Source organism: Phyllobates terribilis, unplaced genomic scaffold, assembly GCF_046119375.1.
Source record: "Phyllobates terribilis strain yellow unplaced genomic scaffold, ASM4611937v1 Scaffold_5__5_contigs__length_657084704, whole genome shotgun sequence".
Taxonomy (NCBI): domain Eukaryota; kingdom Metazoa; phylum Chordata; class Amphibia; order Anura; family Dendrobatidae; genus Phyllobates; species Phyllobates terribilis.
This window is the reverse complement of record NW_027362765.1, coordinates 226,099,840-226,113,342: the sequence shown is the minus strand read 5'-3', so window position 1 is coordinate 226,113,342 and position 13,503 is coordinate 226,099,840. Positions and strand designations below refer to the sequence as shown.

At 43.2% G+C, this 13,503-nt stretch overlaps 1 protein-coding gene across 1 annotated transcript in view; it reads right to left on the bottom strand.

The window, feature by feature from the left end:
* The window catches only part of LOC141272789 (BPI fold-containing family B member 2-like), a 34,739-nt gene that overhangs the window by 20,070 nt on the left and 1,166 nt on the right, over positions 1 to 13,503 (bottom strand). The window contains exons 2-5 of the mRNA XM_073683856.1: positions 10,534 to 10,665; positions 8,503 to 8,653; positions 6,119 to 6,223; positions 35 to 184 (exon numbers count right to left, since the gene is read on the bottom strand). Of these exons, the coding sequence (XP_073539957.1) occupies positions 35 to 184; positions 6,119 to 6,223; positions 8,503 to 8,653; positions 10,534 to 10,639 (512 nt within the window). The 5' untranslated portion in view covers positions 10,640 to 10,665. The remainder of the gene's footprint in view (positions 1 to 34; positions 185 to 6,118; positions 6,224 to 8,502; positions 8,654 to 10,533; positions 10,666 to 13,503) is intronic.

Here is a 13,503-nt window from a genome sequence, read left to right as displayed (position 1 = left end):
AATTTGTATTAAGACTATGATGTCTGTCTTGTACCCCATTCCTCCTGCAGTGATCTGTATGCCTCCTAATAAAGACTTGCAAGCAGAAACTTCAAGAATAGGGAATCCTTTGGCTGTACTCATGACCTTCAGTTCTGCGATTACTCCTGCTCCTGCTTTGATAGCAATTTCTCCAACAACGATTCTGGTAAAATAATAATAAAAAGAGGACATAAATAAATGTAGTACAATATTAGAAGTGAGCGCAGATAATGTAAGACATGTACTTAACTGTTTGTATTTTTTCTTATAAACTTTTAGGTTTAGATGGCTGCCAGCTTAATGAATTTATAAAATGCCTACAGCAGATGAAGTTTGTCACTGTATAGAAGTATTGTGACGATAGCACTTCTAATCTTAATCAGCCAGACGTCTAGATTTGTTAGGCCAAGAGAAATACACTATGGTGTTTGTGTTGACTTGTGAATGTATGTGTATTTCTGTGGCTGGTCAAGGACATACGATTATTTGTAGAACCCTGATTGTTGTCTTCTCTTGGGTCTGTGAACAATGAAGATTGTTAATACGCTAATTACATATTATACTATAGCCAGCTGAATGTTGATTTAAAGAGCCTTCCTGCTATACCAACCATGTAAATTGATTAGCTCAAACAAGGAGACATGTATGAGCCCTGCACCTTTATCTCTGACCTGTGACTGATGACCTTAGCCACATATGTAAATATAAAAAAGGGGTTTTCTATCCTGCTGCAGGGATTTGAAACAGAGAATTGAAAGAGAAACTTTACAAGGAGAATCAAAAATATCAAACTCTCTCAGACCATCAGCTTGGAAGCATGGCTTTAACCAAAGAGACACAGATTTGGATTTTACATGATTACGGCCTAAGGGTATATGGCCCTGACTGGATCTTCTCCATTGATCATCAGAGAGCCCATGGATACATTTGGGGAGAACAGGTTGGGATGATGAAGTCACCTGGCCCCATGGATATGCTGTTTGGGGTTGCCGGGTGGGACCCTCCGGTTGCCTGCAACCCATGGAGACATTCGGAGAAGCCAGATTGGGACCAGCCAGTTATCTAGCCCCAAGGAAACTCTCAGAGGCCAGGGTGGGATCATCAGGTCTCCTATTCTTGTACCTCGATGGACTGCTAGCTTCCTAAGCTTTCCGCTACCTTCTCTCTGTGGGAGCCCGCCAGAAGCGGGGGGCCACTGCTTGAGGTAGTTGGCCCTGGAAGTCCCAAAGTCGCAGCTGTTCTATTCCAGGCCGGCCAGCAGAAGGGTGAGGACTGTGTAATGTTGTACCATCTTGGGTATTAGCTGGGACTGTTCTGTGTGTATATTGCCCATTTTGTGGTTCAATAAAGTTTTCCACACTGTTTTACCCTCACCGTGTTGTCTGAGTAGTTGTACGCCCACGGAAGACCCCATGTCTTCACAAGTATTAAGCCCATAGATCATGCTCAACCTATTAGCACATAAGAAACCAAATAAAGTCTCATAAGCTCCATTTACCATGTTTCCCCACCCCAAATACACCTCTAGAATTACATGAAGGGATAGAAGGATTTGTATTGGCCAACATCTAAAGATCTGTGGTTAGTTCTCCAAGACACTTGGAACAACTTCATTATGTATACATATAAAAATATATATCAATATATCTGGTGATATATATACAGTATTTGCATATAAATGCAAAAAAACAAGCATCAAACTGACAGTTTGTTCATTTTTTTGATATTCCTACAATTTGCCATGAGTGCAAAAAAAACGTTTCTGCTCCAAAGAGCTTGACAAAGACTCTTTGGAGCAGAAATGTTGCTTTTTTGCCCACATGGCAAATTAAAAGTTTGTTCACTCTTCTGATATTCCCACAGTGTGGTGCCCGTTTTTTTTTTGTATTTATATTATTAGGTTACTGGGTTGTAACCTGCAGGCTGCAGTTTGTGTATGCTTGTGTTGCCTCATCTCTTGCTTTAATTATATACAAATATACATACATGTATATACACATACTGTATAATATAATATAATATATATATATACATATATATACACACACACATGTATACATACATACATACATCTCAAAAAACACGACATAAAGGATCACTAAAAATACCACATCCTAGATATCACTGAATGAAATATTCCAGTTGCAAATCTTTATTACATAGTGGAATGCATTGAGAACAATAAAACATAAAAATTATCATTGTAAATCAAAATTAATATCCCATGAAGGTTTGGATTTGGAATGATACTCAAAATCAAAGTGAAAAATCTATTTTCAGGCTGATCCAACTTCCGTGGAAATGCCTCAATACAAAGAAATAATGCTCAGTAGTGTGTGTGGCCTCCATGTGCCTGCATGACCTCCCTACAATGCCTGGGCATGCTCCTGATGAGTGGCGGATGTTCTCCTTAGGGATCTCTTCCCAGACCCAGATTAAAGCATAAGTCAACTGATGGACAGTCTGTGGTGCAACTTGCCGTTGTCGGATGGAACAAAACATGATGTCCCAGATGTTCTTGATCGGATTCAGGTCTGGGGAATGGGCAGGCTAGTCCAAAGCATCAATGCCTTTATCATGCAGGAACTGCTGCCACACTTCAGACACATGAGGCCTAGCATGGTCATGTATCATAAGGAACCCAGCGTCCACTGCACCTGCATATGGTCTCACAGTGGGTGTGAGGATCTCGTCCCAGTATCTAATGGCAGTCAGGGTACCTGTGTCTAGCACATGGAGGGCTGTGCAGCCCTCCAAAGAGATGCCTGCCCACACCATTACTGACCCACTACCAAACCGGTCATACTGGAGGATGTTGCAGGCAGCAGAACATTCTCCACGGCGTCTCCAGACTCTGTCATGTCTGTCACATGTGCTCAGTGTGAACCTGCTCTCATCCGTGAAGAACACAGGGCGCCAATGTGGAATCTGCAAATCTTGGTGTTCTCTGGAAAATGCCAATCGCCCTGCACGCAGGGGTGGGATTCGGCCGGTTCTCCCTGGTTTGATGGAACCGCTTGTTAGAAGAGCAGCCGGTTCCCCAAACTGGGGAAATTCAGAGCCATCATCCGGTTCAGTGACTTCGAGTGGGGCCCGTGAGCCGGGAAGGGGGACCCATAGCAGCGGGGGAACGAGGAGGATAGGTGAGTATTGGGGCGGAGGGGAGGTTGCGGCGGTGGAGGAGTGGGCACACGCGGTAGCCGCTGCTGCAGTTACAACGTGTGCCCGCTGCTAAACAGACATGAATATTCCCTCTTCTCCACACCCATGGGCGTGGAGACGAGGCAATATTCATTCTCTTTAGCAGCGGGCATGCAGGGGCGCTGAGCTGCGGACCCTGCAGTTAGTGCCCGCTACTAAAGAGACTGCATATTCACGATTCTCCACGCCCATAGTCCCGGCGTGGAGAAGAGTGAATGTGCCGGCATCTCACCTGCTCAGATGCCGACATGAGCTGCTCGCAGACAGGACACAGCAATGCTGAAGCAGAGGTGAGGAAGGAAGGTGAGTATAAGTGTTTTTTTTTATGTGTAAAGTGATTGGGCCACAAATATCAGGATTGGGGGTTTAGGGGGCCACACATACCAGAATTGGGGGATGAGGAGGCCATACATACCAGGATTGGGGGATGATGGGGGCCATGCATACCAGGATTGGGGGATGAGGGAGCCATACATACCAGGATTCAGGGGATGAGGCAGCCACGCCTACCTGGATTGGGGGGACGAGCGTGGCCATACATATCAGGATTGGGAGGATGAGGGGGGCCATACATACCAGGATTGGGGGATGAGGGGGCCATGCATACCAGGATTGGAAGATGAGGGAGCCACGCATACCAGGATTGGCGATGAGGGGGGCCACACATACTAGGATTGGGGGATGAGGGGGGTCATGCATACCAGGATTGGGAAATGAGGAGACCATGCATACCAGGATTGGGGAATGAGGAGACCATGCATACCAGGATTGGGGGATGAGGGGGCCATGCATACCAGGATTGGGGATGAGGGGGCCATGCATACCAGGAATGGGGGATGAGGAGACCATGCATACCAGGATTGGGGGATGAGGAGACCATGCATACCAGGATTGGGGTATGAGGAGGCCATGCATACAAGGATTGGGGATGAGGGGGCCAAGTATACCAGGATTGGGGGATGAGGAGATCATGCATACCAGGATTGGGGGATGAGAGGTGCCATGCGTACCAGGATTAGAGGATGAGGGGTGCCATACATACCAAGATTGGGGATGAGGGGTGCCATACATGCCAGGGTTGAGGGTGAGGGGTGCCATACATACCAGGATGAGGAAATTTACTAGTAGCTGCAGCATTTCCCACCCTAGGCTTATACTCAAGTCAATACGTTTTCCCAGTTTTTTGTGGCAAAATTAGGTACCTCGGCTTACTGTTTGACTGCGCCCTTACTTGTATATGTTTGAGGAAAGGGTGTGTGTAAATGGGTATGGCTTAAAAGGGTGTGGCTTGAAAAAATGGGTGTGGTTTACCAACACACAAACACAGAACCTGTTGTTAAAAATTTGAATCCCACCCCTGCCTGCACGGTGTTGGGCTGTAAGCACAACAACAACTTGTGGACATCGGGTCTTCATACCTCCCTCATGGAGTCTGTTTCTCACAGTTTGAGCAGACACATGGATGTTAGTGGCCTGCTGGAGGTAATTTTGGAGGGCACTCCTCCTCCTTGCACAAAGGAGTAGGTAGCGGTCCTGCTGCTGGGTTTATTGTCCTCCTATGGCCCCCTGCATGTCTCCTGGTGTACTGATCTGTCTCCTGGTACCAACTCCATGCTCTGGACATTGTACTGACAAACACAGCTACCTTTCTTGTCAGAACTCGTATTGATGTGCCATCCTGGATGAGCCGCACTACCTGTGGGTTGTACTGTAGACACCGCCTCATGCTACTGTACCTCTAGAGGTGAGAGCAATGGCAAGATGCAAAAGTGACCAAAAGTGACCAAAACAACAGCCAAAAAGGATGAGAACAGAAAAATGGTCTGGGTCACCACCGGCAGAACCACTTCTTTATAGGGGTTGTCTTCCTAATCATTTCTACCGTTTGTCTGTTCCATTTGCACAACAGCAGGAGAAATTGATTCACAATCAGTGTTGCTTCATAACTGGCCAGGTAGATTTCACAGAAGTGTGATTGATTTGGAGTTACATTGTGTTGTTTAAGTGTATATACATAAATTAATGTAGGGATGTGTTTTACAGTTACAGGCACAGTTTTCAAGTCTTTTTTTCAATCTTTAAAGAGGCTGTCCAGCCTTGAGTACAAGTCAGCAGTCGCTCTATGTGACTGAATACAGACAAGAAAGTGATTTGGACAAATGCGGTCAGTTGTTGACTAGAGATGCGTGGTCATACACATCTAGTCGCAAATCGCACACTTGCGGTCTCATGGCCTCCCGATCCCAGCACCAGCACTGGAGAATCCTCACAGCATGCAGTGTGTGCACTGTGAAGATTCACAAATCTGCAGTCACATAGAGTGACTGCAGACTTGTACCACAAGACAGAATAACCCCTTTAAATTTGATTTTGAAATGATTTCGCAATTGAAAGGGAACATTTTTACATATAAACTATAGGGATTGTAACATTTTATAGTAAGAAGGCTTCTCTACTGTACAGTAAAAATGTGAACAATTTTTGAATATACTTTAATCAACTGCTGACATTGAATAGGAACAATTTTGCTCATCAGAAGCTGAAAACTCATCTTATGGTCTGTTCAGTTAGGCAATGTTCGGATCAGAAAAGGTAATGCATCCCTGATTTAGAGTAAATGTAATTTGTAATATTCAACACAGGATGGCACCATTTCATTATCATTTTTACATGGTTCTGTGTAAAAATTATAATGAAATGGTGCCCTCTTGTGTTGTAATGTCTCGTTACACTTCATAGTTCGCACAATGTAACACGACAACCTTACAGATTGGTTTTAATCTCCTTGGTGGTTTTGAGCAAGACAAGACGTCTTATATTCTCCTGCTTTCTTGGTGTATTAAAGCATTGTATAGGACATCATGATTTTTATCTATAGTGGATCTTAGCTACTTACAGTTTTGCACTGATGTGTAGATTAGTGTCTATGGAAACTTGTACTCCAGTATGTGGCATAAACTTCATATTGATTTCTGGAAGCTGGACATTATGAATTTTTATCCTGTATTTGTATGAGAAATTCAATAAAAGATAAATAATAAAGTAAATAATCGTGCACTTTTTTTCTTAGGACTTTTATAAATGGTATGTTTTTGTAAATCACAGCATAGAGACATGTTATATGGTTGCAGTTTACATCTAATTAAATGTTATGAGCAAAATTGATACACAATATTATGCCCAGTAGAGGGTTAGTTTTATGTAGGATATATCTTTAAAGGGAACCTGTCAAGTTCCCAAATGCAATTAACCTGCAGTTATAGGGTTAATCTACAGAATAATAGCGTTCCTAAGATGTCCGGCCGCCTTACTAAAAGTGCAGTTACTGTGAAAAAATTAACTTTATTTCTCCATATAGCCGCCGGCTTTCAGGCGTAGAGACGTGCACGGACTGGCTACAGTCACCACTCATAGCATGGTAAGCTGCGACTGTAAGTACGCTCCAGCAGCGCATATGCGCAGAATGAGCTGTCAATCAAAATGCTTGGGCGTGCTTACAGTGGCCAGTCACTGTATACCGAGCAATGACTGTACCAGCTCTGTGCACACCTCTATTACTGAAAGCTGGCAGCTCCCAGTAGGAATAAAGTTCATTTTTCATGGTAACCATACATCTTTATGACTGAAAGCTGGCAGCTCCCAGTAGGAATAAAGTTCATTTTTCATGGTAACCATATTTTCAGTAAGGCAGTCAGACATCTTTGTAACGCTATTATTCTTCAAATTAACCCTGCATCTGCAGGTTAATAGCATTTCAGTACATGTAAGCATTTAGTGAGTCCAGTTGAAGCCAGGAACCCCAAAAAAATGTAATTTGGACAAAAATAAATATTTTTGACCATAACAATACCGGTCATAGATGGACCAGGAGACTGGTGCAAAGTGTTTTCCCTGTGGGAAGAATGTGTAGGCGGCGAAATTCTAGAATTGTACATCCCACTATAATTTGTGTTTTCTTGAAGATAATATATGACAATGTCTTAGCTGTCTGCAAGACCAAAATGTTGGAGATCTTATGATGTTGAAAAGCCAGACAAGGTATGGTCCTCCATTGTGCCACATGGCAATGAGGTTGGTCCTTTTTTAAGTGCTTAGCGCCAAATCACAGGTAAAAAAAAAAATCACTTGGGTAGTATCTGCAGATTAAACTTGCCATTAAATAGTAAAGTTGTTGGTATTACTTGAGTGTAATGGTGTTATTGGTATTACAAAAGCAAATCATATAAGGTTATGTGCCCACGATGCAGAAATGCTCCAGATTTTTTCCTGAGCGTTTCTGCATCTCCCTGGCAGAAAAAACGCATGCGGATTGTACATGCGGATTGTACATGCGGATTGTACATGCGTTTTCCTGCCAGGACATGCGGATGTGAAGTGTTCTTCACATGCATTTCCGCATGCGGGTTGTCAAGAGCTTTCCAAGCAATTTTAGCATCACATGGAAAGTGCTTGACAACTTGGTTACACTATATAAATCCATGCAACCGGCATGGATTTATATAGTGTGACCGAACGAATGGTAAAAAATAAAAAATAAAGATTATACTTTCCTTCTGATGGCCCCCAGTGTCCTTGTCTTGGCTTGCAGGCAGCTCGCAGTAGACTAAAGGACCTGCCGACGTCAGCGGTCGCGTGACCCGTCACATGACTAAATTACGTCACCACAGGTCCTTTAGTCTACCGTGAGCTGCCGGCAAGCTAAGACAAAGACACCGGGGGCCATCAGAAGGAAAGTATAATCTTTATTTTTTATTTTATTCTTTTTTTTACAGGTACTCTATTACCCGGGTCCGGAGGAGAGTCTCCTCTTCTCCAAACCCGGGTACCATCCACACATTGAAACTCATGGAATCGGCATCTGCAGATTCAGTGATGCAGATTCCATGTGTTCCAATGCAAGTCAATGGCAGCGAAAACGCAGCACTTACGCAAAATTAATGGACAAGTGCGGATTTTTCCGCACTGATAATCCGCAGCGGAAATATCCGCAGCATGTGCACAGCACATGCGGATTATCATTGGGGACCATGGGGCACGTATTACCAAGCGTTTTTCTAGCGTTTTCATTGAGGAAATTCCACGGCAAAAACACTAGAAAAATGCATAGTGGGCACGCAGCCAAAAGGTGATAGGATGGGCTTTTGGTAATACTATTGCTTTGTAATTGTGAGCATGACTATTTCTCTACAGCAATTACTTAGTTTTAATGTACAATATATACATTATTCAATTCGTGTTGATATGTAATTATCTGGAGCTTTAAATACATATAATACCTACCCTACAAGGTTAAGGACATTGCCCGCAAGTGATTGTCCAAAGCCAAGTAGACCTCCATTTCCAAACAGTCCTGTCTCTTTCTTCTCTATAACTGATGGAATTGGTATGAGTCCAAATGCATTCTGGAAAGATCTTCTTTGGGTCTGACAAGCTGTAAACAAGAAAAAATAAAGGTTTATTATACCATAAAAAGAATTTAATCAGTACATTTATCACCTATATGATAAATCTATTATTGCCAGGGGTTCGACGTTTGGGTAGGATCAATTGTAAGAATGGGTGTCCTTGAGACCATTGGTCACTCAAGGATGGTTCGATAGTGTGCATAGGATCACACATTCATCACCTATCCTACAGATAGATATATTTAATGGAAAAAACCCTTTAATTATGTGACGAGTGTGTCCCTTATAGTTATGGTGAGTTACAGCAATGAACTACCTATATAACATTTAAGAGCTGATACTTCAGACCTTTCAAGGATAGTCAAAAGAACAGCTATGAACAGTATCAGGATGACCAAGAGCCTCATGAAGATCCCCACATCAGGTTCCATATAAATGTTATAAATTAGGGTAGTAGGGTAAGAGTATAAACAAAAATGTTGATCACCAACCTCATTAAACAGAATAAAGGGCCAGAAACAGTGTTAAACATGTCTATGTATTGTGTCGCGTATTGTATATAACATATGGATAGAAATACCAGTGTCTTAGGAGAAGAGCAGGCATGTTTTTCTAATCATGGACAGCCCTCATTATAAGCAGTACACTACTTGGTAATTATTGTTAAAAGTGGATTTCCCAACTTTAAAAATAATTCTCAGTTGACTCAGTGTGAGTTACTAAAAAAAATATTACATTACATTCATCGTCAAGACAGATGCCAATCTTCTGCACTTGCTGTTTTGTTCCCCTGATGGTTTGGCATCAACAACAATTGGGGAGCATCATGTGACTGCTGCAGCCAGTTATAGGCCACTGAACAGCTGCAATCATCTCATTCTGTCCAAACACGAAGAAACTTTTCAGACAGAATGAGAACATTACTAGGGAATCATCCCAGAAATCTTTGAGGTTCCCCTTAGAATTTGTAGTTTCAGAGTTTAATGCTCCTTTTGGACCCTTAAAGGGAACCTGTGTGCTGATTCAACATCAGGCACAACAATCCAGAGACCAGGTCTATTATTTACAAATTGTCATAAATAAATAATCCCCAACTAAAGACTCATTCCCTGATGAAGCCGGTTATTCTGGTGAAACATGTTGGGGAGGCTTAGGACTGTATATTAATGGCGTCAGGCAGTTATAATGGTGGACAATGAGCAATAGGATAGCGGCCACACCAGCGCTATCCTCAAACCACTAGATAGATAAAATTGCAAGGACACTACATAGTGTTTAAGAAAAATAGTGTCACCCTCAGTATATGAATGATCATAGGTGTCCGAATGTACTGACTCATGCACAAGTTTTAAATGATTCCTTTAATAGTGTGAGTACAAGTTAAATTTTAAAAGTCTTTAGTTAGGGATTATTTGCTTATGACAATTTGGTAGTAAATTTCGTTGACCCTACTCTGACTTATATGAACAGCAATTATATGGTGTGTTACAGTTTTATTATTGGAGACCTGAATGTTTTATTTGGAAACTCTGACATTTTAGAGAAAGCATAATTTATAGGAATGGCTGGGGATGGGGTGACTAGGATGACAGATCATAGAGACAGGTCTACACCGGATTCTCCCTGATCCTCCTAGCTAGATTGATAGGTTTTACCTATACACACATAGGGAGAGACCAGTCAGTTTATGGAAGCGGGGCAGGGACCTGCCTCTGTGATTACCTACCTCTTACAGTAAGACACATGGTTAATAATTAGCAATCAATACTAATAATTAGTAGTATATGAAATAGCATGGACTGATAGGTAAAATGGAATCAGCAGACATATTCAGAACCAGGGTTACTGATCACAATGCTACTCTTATACTGTATGTGCTAATTACTCACGGACAAGTACTACCCACCATATTGCATAGCTTCTTGCTTTACACGGACAATTGTTTTACAACGTGTACTTTTCATTGGAGGGATCCATACTATCAGCAGTGCGGTTATGAAAAGTAGCTTCATGTTTTCTACTGTGAGATCTCTTTCGCCTTGAGAAAAGTAAGAATTAAAAATATAATTACAGACGTGCACAATTCCAATGTAATAAACTTAGAATATAACCTTGCATTGAGTTTACATAGTTCATTTGCTTATCATGTATTCAGATGGGACAACCACTCTTCTGTATACAGAACAAGCAACATTAAGGTCTATGTACCCATTTTTCCGTATCTGCTCAATCAAATAGAGTGTAAATAAAAAGGAACTATGCAATGGATCTTAAAAGGTATCTGTCACCGTTTTTTTGCCTCCTAATCTGAGAGTAGCATAATGTAGGGGCAGAGACCCCAATTCCAGTGATGGAACACAGCCCCTCCTCATATCTACTCAACCTTCCTCCTCCAAACCCCACTTCTCCACCATTACAGAAGATCAAGTCTCCTCTTTACTCTCTAAGTAACACATCACCACCTGCGAACTTGACCCAATCCTGTCCCACCTCATCCCTAACCTTACCACAGTCTTCATTCCAACCCTAATCCACCTCTTCAACCTGTCACTAACAACCGGTGTCTTCCCCTCATGTTTCAAACATGCCTCGATCACACCCATCCTCAAAAAGCCCACCCTTGACCCATCCTCTCTGAGTAGCTACCACCCCATATCACATCTCCCCTATGCCTCAAAACTACTGGAACAACACGTCAATCTTGAACTGTCCTCCCACCTCTCCTCATGTTCCCTCTTCGACCACTTTCAATCTGGCTTCCGATCGCATCACTCACCTGAAACTGCCCTGACAAAATCACCAATGACCTACTAACCGCCAAATCCAAGCGACACTACTCCGTCCTCCTCCTCCTGGACCTGTCATCTGCCTTAAACACAGTAGACCATTCCCTCTTGCTACAGACTCTCTCATCGCTTGGTATCACGGACTTGGCCCTATCTTCGATCTCCTCATACCTAACAGATAGGACATTCAGCGTCTCCCACTCACACACCACCTTCTCATCTCCCCCCCTATCTGTCGGTGTCCCCCAAGGTTAAGCTCTAGGACCTCTGCTATTCTCCATTTGGCCTGGGACAGCTCATAGAGTCTCAAGGCTTTCAGTATCACCTCTATGCTGATGACACACAGATCTACCTCTCTGGACCCGAAATCTCCCCCCTACTAACCAAAATCCCACAACGTCTGTCCCTATCTCATCCTTCTTCTCTGCTAGATTTCTAAAACTTAACATGGATAAAACAGAATTCATCATCTTTCCACCTTCTCTTTCATCCCCCCCATCTGACCTATCCATCAACGTCAATGGCTGCCCACTCTCCCCAGTCCCGCAAGCTCGCTGCTTCGGGGTAACCTTGGACTCTGATCTCTCCTTCAAACCACATATCCAAGCCCTTTCCACTTCCTGGCGACTCCAACTCAAAAATAGCTCCCGCATCCGCGCATTCCTCAGCATAGACTCTGCAAAAACACGAGAGCATGCCCTCATCATCTCCCGCCTCGACTACTGCAACCTCTTGCTCTGTGGCCTCCCTTCCAACACTCTCACGCCCCTCCAATCTACCCTAAACTCTGCTGCCCGACTAATACACCTGTTCCCCCGCTATTCCCCGGCCTCTCCCCTCTGTCAATCCCTTCACTGGCTCCCCATTGCCCAGAGTTCAAAACCCTAACCCTGCCATACAAAGCCATCCACAACCTGTCTCCTCCATACATCTGTGACCTAGTCCCCCAGTACTTACCTGCACGCAACCTTCGATCCTTACAAGCTCTCCTGCTCTACTCCTCTCTTATCTCCTCTTCCCACAATCGCATACAAGATTTCTCCCGTGCATCCCCCCAACTCTGGAACTCTCTACCCCAACATATCAGACTCTCTCCTACCACGGAAACCTTCAAAAGAAACCTGAAGACTCACCTCTTCCGACAAGCCTACAACCTGCAGTAACCACCGCTCCACGACAATGCTGCACGACCAGCTCTACCCCCACCTACTGTATCCTCACCCATCCCTTGTAGATTGTGAGCCCTAGCGGGCAGGGTCCTCTCTCCTCCTGTACCAGTCACTGACTCGTTTTGTTAAGATTATTGTAATTGTTTTTGCTATGTATACCCCCTTTTTCACATGTAAAGCACCATGGAATAAATGACGCTATAACAATAAATAATAATAATGATGTGTCACTTACTGGACTGATTGCTGTAGTTTTGTTAAAACATGCATTATCAGAAGGAGACTATCACTAGAGGACTAGTGAATATGCTGTCATGTACGCCTCCATATTCATGAGCTCTGTATAACTCCACCCGCACTATTGGTTGTCCGCTTCTGGCTATGCACAGTGCACACAGAAAGTTGTCAATCAGTGGTGAGGGCAGGTGTATACAGAGCTCAGCATTCAAATAACCAGTAGATCTGCAGCAGATAAAACAGTGATTTTATCAAAATGACAGCAGGCAGCCCAATAAGTGACACATTGCTTGAATCAGGGTCTCTGTCACTAAAACATGCTGTTCTCAAATGGGATAGTAAAAACTGGTGACAGATTCCTTTAAAAGGGAATAGGTTTTGCTTTGTATTCTGACAGCAGCATGATGTAGGAACCGAGACCCTGATTCCAGCTGTGTCATTTAGTTTACTGGGCGCAGCAATTGTAATAGAATCACAGTTTTCTCTGTTGCATTTAGCAGGGCTGAGATGTTGAGCTCTTTGTAACCCTGTCCACACAACTAATTAGTAGCATTAAGTGTACACTGTATAGTGACAGAGAGCTGCTAATCAGTGCTGGGGGTGTGGCTGGACTAAGAGGCATGAGGCCAGTTGTCTTGTAGTTATAATCTCCTGTTGATAGAATACTGATTGTATTGAAACCGC